The 18,454-nt window shown below is 44.7% G+C and overlaps 1 protein-coding gene across 3 annotated transcripts in view; it reads left to right on the forward strand.

The window, feature by feature from the left end:
- Window positions 1-18,454, forward strand: part of LOC112260089 (tyrosine-protein kinase Mer-like) — a 58,959-nt gene that overhangs the window by 11,687 nt on the left and 28,818 nt on the right. For all 3 annotated transcript variants that reach the window (XM_042327377.1, XM_042327375.1, XM_042327378.1), the window contains exons 6-9: window positions 10,226-10,312; window positions 10,865-10,980; window positions 13,282-13,471; window positions 14,669-14,814. In XM_042327377.1, coding sequence (XP_042183311.1) covers window positions 10,226-10,312; window positions 10,865-10,980; window positions 13,282-13,471; window positions 14,669-14,814 — 539 coding nt within the window. The remainder of the gene's footprint in view (window positions 1-10,225; window positions 10,313-10,864; window positions 10,981-13,281; window positions 13,472-14,668; window positions 14,815-18,454) is intronic.

The raw sequence follows: 18,454 nt of genomic DNA on the forward strand, positions 1-18,454 counted from the left end.
CTACAAAGGGAATATGGTCTAAAGTGGTGCACTACATAGGGAATATGGTCTAAATTAGTGCACTACATAGGGAATATGGTCTAAATTAGTGCACTACATAGAGAATATGGTCTGTACTTCCTGTTCACCCACGACTGTGTGGCCATGCACGCATCCAACTCAATAATCAAGTTTGCAGATGACACTACAGTGGTAGGCTTGATTACCAACAACGATGAGACAGCCTACAGGGAGGAGGTGAGGGCACTCGGAGTGTGGTGTCAGGAAAATAACCTCTCACTCAATGTCAGTAAAACAAAAGAGTTGATTGTGGACTTCAGGAAACACTAAAGAGAGCACCCCCCTATTCACATCGATGGGACAGCAGTGGAGAAGGTAGAACGTTTAAGTTCCTCGGTGTACATATCACCGACAAACTGAAATGGTCCTCGCACACAGACAGTGTGGTGAAGGGGGCGCAACAGCGCTTCTTCAACCTCCAGGAGGCTGAACAAATTTGGCTTGTCACTGAAAACCCTCGCTAACTGTTACAGGTGCACTATTGAGAGCATCCTGTCAGGCTGTATCACCGCCTGGTATGGCAACTGGACCGCCCACAACTGCAGGGCTCTCAGAGGGTGGTGCAGTCTGTACAACACATCACCGGGGGCAAACTACCTGCCCTCCAGGACACCTACACCCGATGTCACAGGAAGGCAAAAAAGATAATCGACAATAACCACCTGAGCTAACCACCTGAGCAACTGCCTGTTCACCCTGATTCCATCCAGAAGGCGAGGTCAGTACAGGTGCATCAGAGCTGGGACAGAGAGATTGAAAAACAGCTTCTATCTCAAGGCCATCAGACTGTTAAACAGTGATCACTAGCACAGAGAGGCGGCTGCCTACATACAGACTTGAAATCATTGGCCACTTTAATGAATGGAAAACTAGACACTTTAATAATCCCACTTTAATAATGTTTACATATCTCGCATTACTCATCTCATATGTACAGTGGGGCAAAAAAGTATTTAGTCAGCCACCAATTGTGCAAGTTCTCCCACTTAAAAAGATGAGAGAGGCCTGTAATTTCCATCATAGGTACACTTCAACTATGACAGACAAATTGAGAAAAAAAATCCAGAAAATCAAATTGTAGGATTTTTAATGAATTTATTTGCAAATTATGGTGGAAAATAAGTATTAACAGGCAGTTAACCCACTGATCCTAGGGCCGTCATTGAAAATAAGAATTTGTTCTTAACTGAATTACCTAGTTAAATAAAGGTAAAATAAATTAATCACTACTGTAAATCGCTCTGGATTACAGCATCTGCTAAATGACTAAAACATGGCGGGAGGGGAGGGTCCTGGCAGTCCGGCACGTTGTGTTATTCCGAAAAGATGTCTGTGTGATCAGTGTAAAATGTGCAGAGCTGTGTCCTAACCCCCTGGGTTACAGTGCTGAAGGACTACCACTTTCAACCGGACTCACTCATGCTTTTACACTGCCGATGTGTATGTGTGGACTATATACTGAGATAACCATGTTGGGGGAAATGGATCCTTTCAGTTAGTCTTGGTGGGGGAGGAATCTGATACTGTTAGGGGTCAACATAAGCTTCTTCTGCAAGGATAAATGTTTTTTTGTGGTTTAATGAATGGGGATGTGCTGTCTGCCAAGACTAAGTAAGGCTACACCATTTTGGAGATTTGCTAAATGGGTTTTGGTTTGAATCTTAAAGGGGCCCTAAAGGGGCCTTAACGATTAAGGGTGAGCAGTGTTGTGAGCATAAACCTTGAGGTTACATGACATAATATTGGTTCTATGCAATTTACAGCAGTTCATTTACTTGGTGCCCTGGAGCAAATCATTCTTGTTAAATCCCCTTGCTGGGAGATGGAGGGTTAAAGGTCAGAGTGGTTATTTTGCCTAGCATGTGCTGTGGCTAGGGTTGTGTGTGTCTGTGTGTGTGATGGGGATTGTAGGGCGATGGACAGATCAGGGGATGGCCCCTTGGCTAAAAGCCTCATTCACGGAAAGGCCAACCACCCCGCTCTGCTCTGCAGGGAGGGCCTGTCTGGGGACTGCCTGGCTGCAGGCTGGCATGGTTGCTTACATCCACATCTCTGGATGTTACCGGTAGCCTTTCCTCCCTCAAAACAGTTTCTTTCCCTGACTCGATTTTGATTTGAAGTTGGGGCCTGTTTAGCTTTTGTTACTAGGGTGGTAGTCCACTATTATTATGGGCAGCCTTTCCTCCCTCAAAACACTGATCAAATAAAATTAAATGTTATTCGTCACATGCTTGGTAAATGACAATGCAGAGAGAGAGTAAACAACAGCTGTGGACTAACAGTGAAATGCTTTAAGGGCCCTTCCCAACAATGCAGAGAGAGAAAGTCAAATACCAGTTTCCATTCCTGTGTATTAATGTCCAGTAAGCCACTGTTCTCTCCCAGAACAATACCCAGCAAACATGATACTATTGGCCCCATGTAGGTATTTGGAGGGCAAGGTGTGCATGGGCTAGTCCACACCAGGCCCTGCACGGGCTAGTCCACACCAGGCCCTGCACGGGCTAGTCCACACCAGGCCCTGCACGGGCTAGTCCACACCAGGCCCTGCACGGGCTAGTCCACACCAGGCCCTGCACGGGCTAGTCCACACCAGGCCCTGCACGGGCTAGTCCACACCAGGCCCTGCACGGGCTAGTCCACACCAGGCCCTGCACGGGCTAGTCCACACCAGGCCCTGCACGGGCTAGTCCACACCAGGCCCTGCACGGGCTAGTCCACAGTGTGATGCCCTAATTTGTCGATCTTGTACATTACCATTGATGAAGTCTAGATTTGGCTCTTTGCCTGGAAAGACTTGATTTTCTGCTCTATGAAACCAGTATCATAGATTTAGTGTGTGTGTGTGTGTGTGTGACCGTACACTGGCTGGTCTACAGTGTCTGTTTGTAGTGGGAGGTTAGTTTGTTTGTCTGATTGAACAGCTTCAAACCTGCTGGATGTATTTACTAACTCCTTGCTTTGGAAAAATTCAAAGTGGACATACAACTAACATTCCAAGGGGCCTTCCGTGGTGGTACCAAGTCGATGTGCGGGGGTACAGGTTAATCGAGGTCATTTGTAAAGTGACTATGCATAAACATATGACCAGCCTTTCAAAACACTTCATGGCTACCGATGTGAGTGCTACGGGGCGGTAATTATTATTTACGTATTAGACTGGGTCAGGGAGAGGTTGAAAATGTCAGTGAAGACACTTACTACACTCACAACACACCACACTAATTCTCTTTAGGCCTACTCAGCACTAAAGCTCTTCCCCCTATCCAGCTGACACAGCTCTCATCAGACTTTTTCATGGTGACTAACACTTTACTCACTACAGTACATGCAGTCCTGTATTCTGTTACAGTTTTTGACAGTTGCTTCCACATGATGTCTGAAATTATGGCTCCTTTTCTCTAGACTCTACACACACAACCCCAAAACACACACACACACACAACCCCAAAACACACACACACACACAACCCCAAAACACACACACACACAACTCCAAAACACACACACACAACCCCAAAACACACACACACACACACAACCCCAAAACACACACACACACACACAACCCCAAAAACACACACACACACAACCCCAAAACACACACACACACACACAACCCCAAAACACACACACACACACACAACCCCAAAACACACACACACACACAACCCCAAAACACACACACACACACAACCCCAAAACACACACACACACACAACCCCAAAACACACACACACACACAACCCCAAAACACACACACACAACCCCAAAACACACACACACACACAACCCCAAAACACACACACACACACACACACACAACCCCAAAACACACACACACACACAACCCCAAAACACACACACACACACACAACCCCAAAACACACACACACAACCCCAAAACACACACACACAACCCCAAAACACACACACACACACACAACCCCAAAACACACACACACACACACACACACAACCCCAAAACACACACACACACACACACACACACACAACCCCAAAACACACACACACACACACACACACAACCCCAAAACACACACACACACACAACCCCAAAACACACACAAACACACACACACACACACACACAACCCCAAAACACACACACACACACACAACCCCCAAAACACACACACACACACACACTACCCCAAAAACACACACACACACACACACACTACCCCAAAACACACACACACACACACAACCCCAAAACACACACACACACACACACAACCCCAAAACACACACACACACACACACTACCCCAAAACACACACACACACACACACACTACCCCAAAAACACACACACACACACACAACCCCAAAACACACACACACACACACAACCCCAAAACACACACACACACACACACACTACCCCAAAACACACACACACACACACACACAACCTCAAAACACACACACACAACCTCAAAACACACACACACACACACACAACCCCAAAACACACACACAACATGCAAAACCAAACACTTCATTCAAAGCTATTTTAACTCTTCTCAAAATGGGGTTTTTGCATCAATTCTACACACAAACCAACAAATGATTAGCTCTTATACACGGCAACTACACATGGATGTGACAAATGTAAAACACTATTTTGTGTCTTTTGCATGTTCAGTGTGCATTGAAGTCCACTTTTTATAGCACTCATACGTACATGTATGTGCACAAATATATACAGTCTGTATGCATATTCAGTATATATTTACACTATAAACAGAAATGCACATGTGGAAAAAATGTAATGTATTTCTTTCTCAAAGCATTGTATTTTCATCTAGATTCTGTGATGAACAGTAACAGACAAAACAAATACAGTAGAAGATAAACAAATAGGTTAGTTACTATGAAGAAAAAAACAATTAGGGTGCATCCTGTCTCCTATTTGGATCTGATCACAGCACCTCATCAACATCACAAGCGATGTTCTCTCTGGCTTAACAGTGGGGGAAGTAGCATCTGGAGTGGCGTATCCAGCCCTGGCATGGCATGCCCCCTCATCTATGTCACCACAATGCCACTCCGAAAATAACTCTTCTATTGGGTTTAGAAATGGACAATATGGTGGCAGGTTGAGCATCAAAGCTTGCAGATGGTCAATGAACCAAATCTGGACTGCTCTGGCCCATTCCTCTGGTCATTGGGAATGAGGATATTAGGCAGGGTGTCAAGGAAGGTGATAATGTGGGCAGTATTGTAAGGACCAAGAGTAACAAGACAATGAAGGACACCGTTCTGACTAATGGCTGCACACATTGTGATGTTGCCACCATGCTGTCCAGGGACATTGACGATGGCGCGGTGTCCTATGAGGTTTCTTCCCATGTCTTGTTTTAGCTAGGATAAAGCCGACGTCATCAACATAGACGAAATCATGATGCTCTGCAGTAGCATCTAGTTCCTAGAAACAGACGAGACAAAACATTATTGTATGAATAGACATAGAGCAGTCAATATGTAGCAGAATACACTGGAATACAGTACCAATGACAGGATCGTATAGCTTACTTGTACGTATTCATAGCGCTGTTTCGCTCTGTCAGAATTTGGCTCAAATGGTACTCTGTAGAGCTGCTTCATACAAATCTGATGGCGTTTCAGGAGACGGCAAAATGCGGATAAATTCACCCTATTTATGTTACTGAATGTTGTGTTATCAGTGATGTGGTTTTGCAGTTGTCGTAAACGTATGCTGTTGTTTGAAGTGACCATATTCACTATGTGTTGTTCCTGCTCTGCTGTGAATAGCTGGTTTCTTCCTCCATTGAAAGGTTGTTTTTCAATTCTGCAAAAACATGATGTGAATGGTTTGGGTGCAATAATTCTTTCATATGAAATTAAATGTACTGTAGTGCTGTAAGTGCTGCAACTACAGTTGCATGGTATAGAGGGTAGGTTTACTTACCTGTTCTCATTTCGAAATGTCCGGATGACACTTGCGGCTCAAGTTAGGCTGGACCCTCTGCCCAGCCTCCCTGAAACTCAAACCATGGTTGACCACATGGTCAACCAAAGTGGCCTGGATCTCATCTGTGATTGTTCTCCTTCCTCCTCTTCCTTGCCCTACTCCTTATCCTCTTCCCCCTCCTTGTCATGGTCCTCTTCCTCGTCCCCCTCTTACTCATACTCTCACTCCCCTGACTCTCTCTCCAAAATTGGCCTCCATTATTGTCCAAACCAAGAACGCCAACCTGAAGCCTATTTATAGTGCTCAATCTCTGATTTCTGTAGGTAATTGGTAAATGAGTGTGGCATTTTGAATGGCAGTGTTTTCCAAACGAACCACAAGACCGGTTAGTTTTGAATGACGTGTCTAATGTAGAGAACTGTTTAGTGTTTTGCAAAAAGTGTGTTTTACAATTGCAAACTGATTGTAAAGCAGATAATGTGCTTGCAGTTTTGCAGACTTGGTCTGAAGATCAGGTACATGAGTTAATGGTTTCACTGAGTGTGCCTCAAGTACCACATTTAGTGTGTAAGAGATTGTAAAAAACTGTAATGATCAATTATTATGAGAGACATCCACTTTCAGTAGTTTCTGTACTGTATGCACATGATGCATGTATTGTTTGTAAAAGTTTCAGTGGTTGAGTTGAACACATTTCAGTGGTTGAGTTGAACTTGAAGAGCTGAATAAGACACTACTACATTTGACATTTTAGTCATTTAGCAGACGCTCCTATTCAGAGTCATTTACAGGAGCAAATGACAGATTCTTCACCTAGTCAGCTCGGGGATTCGAACCAGCAACCTTTATCTTACTGGCCCAATGCTCTTAACCGCTAGGCTGCCGGCCGCCAAACCTTTATTTGGTTATACACCCAGGGTATTACCTTGCTCCAAGCACAGGATGGTCAGAGCATGAATCCAAGTCAAAGTATGCGAAACGGAGCACGGAGGGCACTTCTTGGATGTGTACTATGCTTGTAAACATTTTCATAGCATCGACGCAAGCTTCAACTAAAAGTATTTTTACACCACGTAAAAAATGACACAACATTTCATGAAATCAATGGCAGCCATTATTTGAGCTGAAGCGAGAGAAAATTAACTCTGACTTTGGAATGAAAGGTTGCCCATTCTTATCTCATATGTTGCCTGACTACAATATTGTATCTTGAAAATGTTAATAAATACATTCTGTGTTATTTTGTTTACTTGCCTACAATACGCACTGTAGTGTGCATGGATTGCAAGCCCATAGTATGTCAATAGGGAGAACTGGCTAACTACTACTGTCAGGTAGCGAGCCACAAGGAATTGATAGCTAGCTACCCACAAAGAATGTAAATCTGCCTACTACAGTGCCTTGCAAAAGTATTCATCCCCCTTGGCATTTGTCCTATTTTGTTGATTTCATGTAATGGACATACACAAAATAGTCCAAACTGGTGAAGTGAAATTTTAAAAATAACTTATTTCAAAAAAATAATAATAATAAAAAATGTTAAAGTGGTGCGTGCATATGTTTTCACCCCCTTTGCTATGAAGCCCCTAAATAAGATCTGGTGCAACCAATTACCTTCAGAAGTCACACAATTAGTTAGATTGCACACAGGTGGACTTTATTTAAGTGTCACATGATCGGTCACATGAGCTCAGTGTGTATATATACACCTGTTCTGAAAGGCCCAAGAGTCTGCAACACCACTAAGCAAGGGGCACCACGAAGACCAAGGAGCTCTCCAAACAGGTCAGGGACAAAGTTGTGAAGTACAGATCAGGGTTGGGTTATAAAACAATATCAGAAACTTTGAACATCCCACGGAGCACCATTAAATCCATTATTAAAAAATGGAAAGAATATGGCACCACAACAAACCTGCCAAGAGAGGGCCGCCCACCAATACTCACAGAACCAGGCAAGGAGGGCATTAATCAGAGGCAACAAAGAGACCAAAGATAACCCTGAAGGAGCTGCAAAGCTCCACAGCGGAGATTGGAGTATCTGTCCATAGGACCACTTTAAGCCGTATACTCTGCAGAGCTGGGCTTTACGGAAGAGTGGCCAGAAAAAAGCCATTGCTTAACGATAAAAAAATAAGCAAACAGGTTTGGTGTTCGCTAAAAGGCATGTGAGAGACTCCCCAAACATATGGAAGAAGGTACTCTGGCCAGATGAGACTAAAATTGAGCTTTTTGGCCATCAAAGAAAACGCTGTGTCTGGTGCAAAACCATCACCTCGAGAACACCATCCCCCCCAGTGAAGCATGATGTTGGCAGCATCATGCTGTGGGGATGTTTTTCATCGGCAGGGACTGGGGAAACTGTTCAGAATTGAAGGAATGATGGATGGCGCTAAATACAGGGAAATTCTCGAAGGAAACCTGTTTCAGTCTTCCAGAGATTTGAGACTGGGACGGAGGTTCACCTTCGAGCAGGACAATGACCCTAATTATACTGCTAAAGCAACACTTGAGTGGTTTAAGGGGAAACATTTAGATATCTTGGAACGGCCTAGTCAAAGCCCAGACCTCAATCCAATTGAGAATCTGTGGTATGACTGGAGCAGTTTTGCCTTGAAGAATGGGTAAAATCCCAGGGGCTAGATGTGCCAAGCGTATAGAGAGACTTGCAGCTGTAATTGCTGCAAAGGGTGTCTCTACAAAGTATTGACTTTGGGGGGGTGAATAGTTATGCACTGGGGGGTGACTAGTTATGCACTGGGGGGTGAATAGTTATGCACTGGGGGGTGAATAGTTATGCACGCTCAAGTTTTCAGTTTTTTTGTCTTATTTCTTGTTTGATTCACAATAAAAAAACTGTTGCATCTTCAAAGTGGTAGGCATGTTGTGTAAATCAAATGATACAAACACCCCAAAAATTCATTTTAATTCAGAGGTTGTAAGGCAACAAAATATAAAAAATGCCAAGGGGGTGAATACTTTTGCAAGCCACTGTATGTGATGACATCTAGCTACTGTCTGTTGACATCTGCAAAACATTAGTTTAGTTTAAGGTAATTTGGCTGTTAAAGTAGCTGGCTAGCTAGATTATTACGGTATACATGTAGCTATCTGATAATTTTGAAGTAAAATGTTTGCTTTGTGTATTTCTTTGTCTCTATTGTCGTTGTCCTGGCTGGAAGAAGGTTCAGGGCCGGTTAGGAAATCATAGGCACAGAGCTTTTTAAAAAGTTATAGGCCACTGACTCACTTAATGACGAAGTTGAAGCCATAGGCTACTCACGGTGATGGCCGATGCAGGACATTCAGAGACTTGTCCTGAAGCAACTTCTGCGTTGTCTTGGCTGTGTGCTTAGGGTTGTTGTCCTGTTGAAAGGTGAAACTTTGCCACAGTCTGAGAACATGAGCGCTCTGGAGCAGGTTTTGATCAGGGATCTCTCTCTACATTTCTCCGTTCATCTTTCCCTCGATCCTGACTAGTCTTCTAGTCCCTGCCACTAAAAAACATCCCCACAGCTTGAGGCTGCCACCACCATGCTTCACCATAGGGATGGTGCCAGGTTTCCTCCAGACGTGACGCTTGGCATTCAGGCCAAAGTGTTCAATCTTGGTTTCATCAGGTGTAGGAGGATTCTTTGTGGTACCAAACATCTTCCATTTAAGAACAATGGGGGTCACTGTGTTCTTAGGGACCTTCAATGCTGCAGAAATAATTGTAAAAAATGTTTTCACTTTGTTATTATGGGATATTGTGTGTAGATGGATATTTAATAGATTTTAGAATAGGGCTGTAACATAACAAAATGTGAAAAACATCAAGGGTTCTGAATACTTTCCGAAAGGACTGTATATAATGTGTGTCCAAAATTTGATTATTATTTTTGTGTATACCGTGGGCCCCCCAAGGTCCTGGGCCCAGGGTCTTCAGCAGAGTGTGTGAAGTAATACAGTAGGGGGAGTGTGAGTGCTTCTCAAATGTAATGTGTTATGCATTCTCCATACCCTCGTCCTCACAAGAATGGACTCGAGAACGTCCTCCAAGAATGTACAAGGAGCATGAGAGTGTAGAGTATGGTAGTAAGCATATTGAGAAACACCCACAGTTAAACTTCACATTGGCAGCATGATTATTGTAAAACTTCTCATTACAATATCCTTCTGTACAATTCCATTAACATGCTAATGTATTATGTTTTTATCTGTAGGTGTGGACAAGTATACCCAGTTCAACTGTGAGGCACGCAACAAGAAAGGTGTCACAACTTCCAGGGAGGCTAACATCAACATTAAAGGTAATTTGGACTACAAAGTCTCCTCCCACACTTTGAACTGTTTGAATAAGATAATAATAAGATAACATGGACAGGGGAGACCATCCTACTCTGAGACTCTTTGTGAATATGGCCTTTGATATTTTTTGGTGCACATTCAGACACGGCAAGCTCTCAGAGCAATTATAGTGCCCTATACCTCAGTAAATCAGAATCGTCGTCCGGGTTAGGGGAGGGTTTGGCCGGCAGGGATTTCCTTGTCCCATCGCGCACTAGCGACTCCTGTGGCGGGCTGGGTGCAGTGCACTCTGACACGGTTGCATGGTGTTTCCTCCGACACATTGGTGCGGCTGGCTTCCAGGTTAAGTGGGCATTGTGTCAAGAAGCAGTGTGGCTTGGTTGGGTTGTGTTTCGGAGGATGTACGACCTTTGACCTTCGCCTCTCCCGAGTTATTACGGGATTTGCAGCAATGAGACAAGACTGTAACTACCAATTGGATACCACGAAATTGGGGAGAAAAAGGGAGAAGTTTTGTTTTGTTTTTGTGATGATTCTGTTTGGTATATTTGCAGTGCTTCCAGCTCCTGTCTCTGATGTCACAGTGATACAACATGAATCTAACAAACTAGTTCTGAGTTGGACCCCTGGACACGATGGATTCTCCCCACTCACTATCTGCCAGATCAGAGTAAGCAAAGCTCCACACCTCCCACTCACTACCTGCCAGATCAGAGTAAGCAAAGCTCCACACCTCCCACTCACTACCTGCCAGATCAGAGTAAGCAAAGCTCCACACCTCCCACTCACTACCTGCCAGATCAGAGTAAGCAAAGCTCCACACCTCCCACTCACTACCTGCCAGATCAGAGTAAGCAAAGCTCCACACCTCCCACTCACTACCTGCCAGATCAGAGTAAGCAAAGCTCCACACCTCCCACTCACTACCTGCCAGATCAGAGTAAGCAAAGCTCCACACCTCCCACTCACTACCTGCCAGATCAGAGTAAGCAAAGCTCCACACCTCCCACTCATTACCTGCCAGATCAGGGAAAGTAAAGCTCCACACCTCCCACTCACTATCTGCCAGATCAGAGTAAGCAAAGCTCCACACCTCCCACTCACTACCTGCCAGATCAGAGTAAGCAAAGCTCCACACCTCCCACTCATTACCTGCCAGATCAGGGAAAGCAAAGCTCCTCCCACTCACTACCTGCCAGATCAGGGAAAGCATAGCTCCACACCTCCCACTCACTACCTGCCAGATCAGGGAAAGCAAAGCTCCACACCGCCCACTCACTACCTGCCAGATCAGGAAAGCAAAGCTCCACACCGCCCACTCACTACCTGCCAGATCAGGGAAAGCAAAGCTCCACACCGCCCACTCACTACCTGCCAGATCAGGGAAAGCAAAGCTCCACACCGCCCACTCACTACCTGCCAGATCAGGGAAAGCAAAGCTCCACACCGCCCACTCACTACCTGCCAGATCAGGGAAAGCAAAGCTCCACACCGCCCACTCACTACCTGCCAGATCAGGGAAAGCATAGCTCCACACCGCCCACTCACTACCTGCCAGATCAGGGAAAGTAAAGCTCCACACCTCCCACTCACTACCTGCCAGATCAGGGTAAGCAAAGTCCCACACTCTCAGCCTAGATAATGTATGATGACAGAGAGACAGCACCAGCCCAAATACAGTGCACTTGGAAAGTATTCAGACGCCTAGCCTTATTCCACATTTTGTTACATTACAGCCTTATTTTCAGAAGTATTCAGACCCTTTGCTATGAGACTTGAAATTGAGCTCAGGTGCATCCTGTTTCCATTGATCATCCTTGAGATATTTCTACAACTTGATTGAAGTCCACCTGTGGTAAATTATTTGGAAAGGCACACACCTGTTTATATAAGGTCCCACAGTTGACAGTGCATGTCAGAGCAAAACCAAGCCATGAGGTCAAAGGAAATGTCCGCAGAGTTCCCGAGACAGGATTGTGTTGAGGCACAGATCTGGGGAAAGGTATAAAAACATTTCTGTATATAGATTTTTCTACTGTATTATTGATTGTATGTTTGTTTGTTCTATGTGTTCTTGCATGTGTCGAACTGCTTTGCTTTATCTTGGCCAGATCGCAGTTGCAAATGAGAACTTGTTCTCAACTAGCCTACCAGGTGAAATAAAATGATAAAACGGAGAAAAGTACAGCGAGATCCTTGATTAAAACCTGCTCCAGAGCACTCATGACCTCAGACTGGGGTGAAGGTTTACCTTCCAACAGAACCACGACCCTAAGCACACAGCCAAGACAACGCAGGAGTGGCTTCGGGACAAGTCTATGAATGTCCTTGAGTAGCCCAGCCAGAGCCCGGACTTGAACCTGATCGAACATCTCTGGAGAGACCTGAAAATAGCTGTGCAGCAACGCTCCCCATCCAACCTGACAGAGCTTGAGAAGATCTACAGAGAAGAATGGGAGAAACTCCCCAATACAGGTATTCCAAGCTTGCAGCAAGAAGAATCAGGGCAGTAATCACTGCCAAAGGTGCTTCAACAAAGTACTGAGTAAAAGGTCTGAATAATGTATATTTATATACATTTATATATGATATATACATATATTTATTTTTATAAAATCCTGTTTTTCCTTTGTCATTATGGGGTATAGTGTGTAGATTGATGAGGATTTTGTTTTAAATCCGTTTTAGAATAAGGCTGTAACGTAACAATGTGGGAAAAGGCAAGTGGTTTGAATACTTCCCGAATGCACTGTACACAGTTTCCTGACAGCATCAGTCAGTTCGGAATAGAAACAAATGTTTATCTGTTCGTTTGAATCCCTCCCCAAGGGTTGTTTAGTGTGGTTCCTAAACAACTTTGTGATATTTTTGCACAAATGTATTTTTGTGAGAAAATTCTAAATGTCTGTGTACAGTAGGCTACTGTTGTGATGAACATAGAACCTGTATCTTACCCTTCACTCCCTCCAAGGTGAAACAGGTCAGCCAGAGGAGAGGAGAGGTCAGGCTGGCTCGGATCATCAACACTACAGCTCCTCCTTTCCAGTGTGATGTCCCGGGGTTACAGGCCATGACCTGGTACAACATTAGTGTCTCCTGTAGCAATGAGCTCGGCCAATCGCCAGTCAGTACCTGGGTCCAGAGCAACACTACAGAAGGAGGTGGGTAACATACACTCTGCGCTATTGGCCCTGGTAAAGAAAGTAGTGCACTATGCAGGGAATAGGGTGCCATTTAGGGCACAGACCCATTGTCTGAGCAGGTCCTGGATATCAATGTTCAATACAAGGTGAAAAGAGACTCTGTACACTGCATTATATGCTCCCATGTGAATAATTATTGACAAGGTTTCAACCACTCAGGTCATCATGTCTCCTCTACACTGCAGCCAGGCCATGGCTCAGTTGGGAGATTTCTCTTGTGTTTTCATGCATAGAGAGTGCATAGGTCGCATGAGCATCCTGTCAAAGTCATTGCCTTGTCAAGTCTGCATACATCATGCACACTGTCCTGTATGGGGTTCTGCATAACTTCAGTTGACCCCATAAACGGTAGCTCCTGTGTGAGGTCCTGCCTCAGCATAAGATGCAGTGTGTTGTTATTGTAGCCTGGATCCAAATTGAATTGTTACATTTCACTGTTGTTTCACATCACGAAAGAGAGCAACTCAGTTTGGATCCGGGATAGTTTCCCCCTCGTCCCAATAAGTATTAAGAAAGCAGTTTTAAATTCATTGATCAGAAATTGTTAGAAGTACATATTATATTTTGCATGACGGGGTTCCTAGTGAAACCTGCGTCACATCCAGAATATGTCTGATATTATCTTTGCATATCTTCCAGAGTGGCCACATAGGAAGCTGAATCAGGAGCAGTCATAGTGTACTGGGTGGGGCCACTTCCAACGTCCTCCCTAACTAAGGCTGCCAGTGGGGATATTTTATCAAACAGATCTGACAGAAATCTTTTCATGGTGTGGGAAACATCAGAAGGGGTTGACCCGAATGTGGCCTCATCTCCAGTTGTGTTCTTTGTGGACTAGACATATTGAGAATGATTCATTTGTTTCATTACCTCATATTCAGTAACTGTGATGGAACTGTGGAGCCGTGAAGAGCCGTGCACATTAATCAACATTTTAGTGTTCACATCAATGCGACTGTGCCGGAGTTGGCAAAAGTAATCGGTATTATGTGAGTTCTAGTTCAAATCAAACTTTCTTTGTCACATGCGTCAAATACAACAAGTGTAGACCTTACTGTGAAACAAGCCCCTAACCAACAGTGCAGTTTGCTATTATCACAGATCATATTTGAGTGTGTGACCCGCTCTGCCACTCTTTTTCCCTTGTCATCCCAGTACCCTCAGTCTACCCCCACAACGTGACTGTTCAGCTCAACGAGTCAATGCTGGTGATCCAATGGAACGCCCCGCCTCTGGACAGGGTCAACGGAATCCCCATGGGGTATGATGTCATCGTCACGTATGGGACGCGGGTCAACAATGTGAGTCTCCTCCTGGAACCTTGAAGACAGTGACGCTATCACCAAGCAATGCAGGCGTAGAAGCACGATGGCTAGGAAAAACTCCCTAGGAAGGCCAGGACCTAGGAAGAAAGTCCAGTCCTCTTCTGGCTGTGCCAGGTGGAGATTATAACAGAACATGGCCAAGATGTTCAAATGTTCATAGATGACCAGCAGGGTCAAATAATAATAATAATAATCACAGTGGTTGTCGAGGGTGCAACAGGTCAGCACCTCAGGAGTAAATGTCATTTGGCTTTTCATAGCCGATCATTCAGAGTATCTCTAGAGAGTTGAAAACAGCAGGTCTGGGACAGGTAGCACTGCTTCCATTGCTGCAGGAGAGAGAGAGAGAGAGAGAGAGAGAGAGAGAGAGAGAGAGAGAGAGAGAGAGAGAGAGAGAGAGAGAGAGAGAGAGAGAGAGAGAGAGAGAGAGAGAGAGAGAGAGAGAGAGAGAGAGAGAGAGAGAGAGAGAGAGAGAGAGAGAGAGAGAGAGAGAGAGAGAGAGAGAGAGAGAGAGAGAGAGAGAGAGAGAGAGAGAGAGAGAGAGAGAGAGAGAGAGAGACAGAGAGAGAGAGAGAGAGAGAGAGAGAGAGCCAGAATACAGAGAGAGAGAAAGAGAGCTTCCTGTTAATCAGACAGGAGAGAGAGTCAGGTTTCAGCTGAAAAGAGTTTTTACAACAAAAGCATACCATGCGATTATCTGAGGACAGCGCCCGCTTACAAAAAGCATACAAACATTTTCCAACCAAGTAGAGGAGTCACGAAAGTCAGAAATAGCGATAAAAGTAATCACTTACCTTTGAAGATCTTCATCTGGTTGCAGTCACAAGAGTCCCAGCTACACAATAAATGTTTGTTTTGTTCGATAAAGTCCCTCTTTATATCCCAAAAACTCAGTTTTGTTGGCGCCATTTGTTCAGTAATCCACTGGCTCAAAGGCGGTCAAAACATGCAGACGAATACATCCTAGTAGTACAGGTAAAGTTTGTCGAAACATGTCAAACGATGTTTATAATTACTCCTCAGGTTGTCAATTGTCTAAATAATCGATAATATTTCAACCGGACAATAGTGTATTCAATAGAAAGGAAAAAGAACGAAGGGCGCGCAAACCAGCACTGCATGATTCTACAGTCCCCTGACAGAAAGGTCTCATTCTTCTTCATTTTTCAGAAAACAAGCCTTGAACAATGTCTAAAGACTTGACATCTAGTGGAAGCCATAGGAACTGCAATCTGGGTCCTTTTGATACTTAATGGGCATCCAATTGAAAACCACCCACATAAAAAAAAATCCCACTTCCTGGATGGATTTTCCTCAGGTTTTCGCCTGCCATATCAGTTCTGTTATACTTACAGACATTATTTTAACATTTTTGGCAACTTTAGAGTGTTTTCTATCCAAATCTACCAATTATATGCATATCCTTTGGGCACACTTTTCATCCAGACGTCAAAATACTGCCCCCAAGCCCAAATAAGATTGACCCTAGCCCCCCAACACATAAACTACTGCAGCATAAATACTGTAGGCTGAGACAGGAGGGGTCGGGAGACACTGTGGCCAAACAGGCAGGATATAACTCCACCCACTTTGCCAAGCAAAGCCCCCACACCACTAGAATGATATCTTCATCCACCAACTTACCATCCTGAGACAAGGCAGAGTATAGCCCACAAAGATCTGCGCCACAGCACAACCCAAGGGGGCGCCAACCCGGACAGGAAGATCACGTCAGTGACTCAACCCAATCAAGTGACGCACCCCTCCTAGGGATGGCATGGGAAGAGCACCAGTAAGCCAGTGACTCAGCCCCTGTAATAGGGTTTGAGGCAGAGAATCCCAGTGGAAAGGGGGGAACCAGACAGGCAGAGACAGCAAGGGCGGTTCGTTGCTCCAGTGCCTTTCCATTCACCTTCACACTCCTGGGCCAGACTACAGTCTATCATAGGACCTGTTTTTAGGGGTGCGACTGCATCTAGGGTATTTCGCAAGGTTAAATTGAGTTCCTCAGTTAGGTGGTTAACTGATTTTTTTTACTCTGACGTCCTTGGGTAGGCGGAGGGAGTCTGGATGGGCATCTAGGAATCTTTGGGTTGTACAAGAATTTATAGCACATCTTTTGATGATCCTTGGTTGGGGTCTGAGCAGATTATTTTTGCGATTGCAAACGTAATAAAATGGTGATCCGTTAGTCCAGGATTATGAGGAAAAACAGTAAGATCCACAACATTTATTCGACGGGACAAAACTACATCCAGAGTATGACTGTGGCAGTGAGTAGGTCCGGAGACATTTTGGACAAAACCCACTGAGTCGATGAGGGCTCCGAAAGCCTTTCGGAGTGGGTCAATGGACTTTTCTGTGTGAATATTAAAGTCACCAAAAATGTGAATATTATCTGCCATGACTACAAGGTCTGATAGGAATTCTGGGAACTCAGTGAGGAATGCTGTATATGGCCCAGGAGGCCTGAAAACAGTAGCTATAAAAAGTGACTGAGTAGGCTGCATAGATTTCATGACTAGAAGCTCAAAAGACAAACATGTCTGTTTTTTTTTGTAAATTGAAATTTGCTATCATAAATGTTAGCAACACCTCCGCCTTTACGGGATGCGCTGGGTATATGGTCACTAATGTAACCAGGATTTATGTAACCTCATTTAACACAGTAAATTCATCAGGCTTAAGCCATGTTTCAGTCAGGCCAATCACATCAAGATTATGATCTGATCAGTAATTACTTCATTGACTATAACTGCCTTGGAAGTGTGGGATCTAACATTAAGTAGCCCTATTTTGAGATATCACAATCTCTTTCAATAATGAAAGGAATGAAGGAGGTCTTTATTCCAGTGAGATTGATAAGGTAAACACTGCCATGTTTAGTTTTGCCCAACCTAGGTCGTGGCACAGACACCGTCTCAATGGGGATAGCTGAGCTGACTACACTGACTGTGCTAGTGGCAGACTCCACTAAGCTGGCAGGCTGGCTAACAGCCTGCTGCCTGGCCTGCACCCAATCTCATTGTGGACTTCGGGGAGTTAGAGCCCTGTCTATGTTCGTAGATAAGATGAGAGCACCCCTCCAGCTAGGATGAAGTCTGTCACTCCTCAACAGGCCAGGCTTGGTCCCAGAAAGAGGGCCAATTATCTACAAATTCTATCTATCTCTGCTCTTCCCTACTCTGCTCTACCCGTCTCTGCTCGGCCCTTCCCTACTCTGCTCTACTCTTCCCTACTCTGCTCTACTCTTCCCTACTCTGCTCTATTATTCCCTACTTTGCTCTACTGTTGCCTTGCCTACTCTGCTCTACTCTACCCTGCTCTACTGTTCCCTACTCTACACTTCTCTGCTCTACTCTACCCTACTCTACTCTTTCCTACACTGCACTACTCTACCCTACTCTGCTCTACTCTACACTTCTCTATTCTGCTCTACTCTACTCTACTCTTCCCTACTTTCCTTTGCCCTGCTCTGCTCTGCTCTACTCTTCCCTGCTCTACTCTTCCCTACTCTTCCCTGCTCTGCTCTGATATACTCTTCCCTGCTCTGCTCTGCTCATTCTCTGCTCTGCTCTACTCTGCTCTACTCTGCTCTACTCTTCCCTGCTCTGCC

Source organism: Oncorhynchus tshawytscha, linkage group LG01, assembly GCF_018296145.1.
Source record: "Oncorhynchus tshawytscha isolate Ot180627B linkage group LG01, Otsh_v2.0, whole genome shotgun sequence".
NCBI classification, from domain to species: Eukaryota; Metazoa; Chordata; class Actinopteri; order Salmoniformes; family Salmonidae; genus Oncorhynchus; species Oncorhynchus tshawytscha.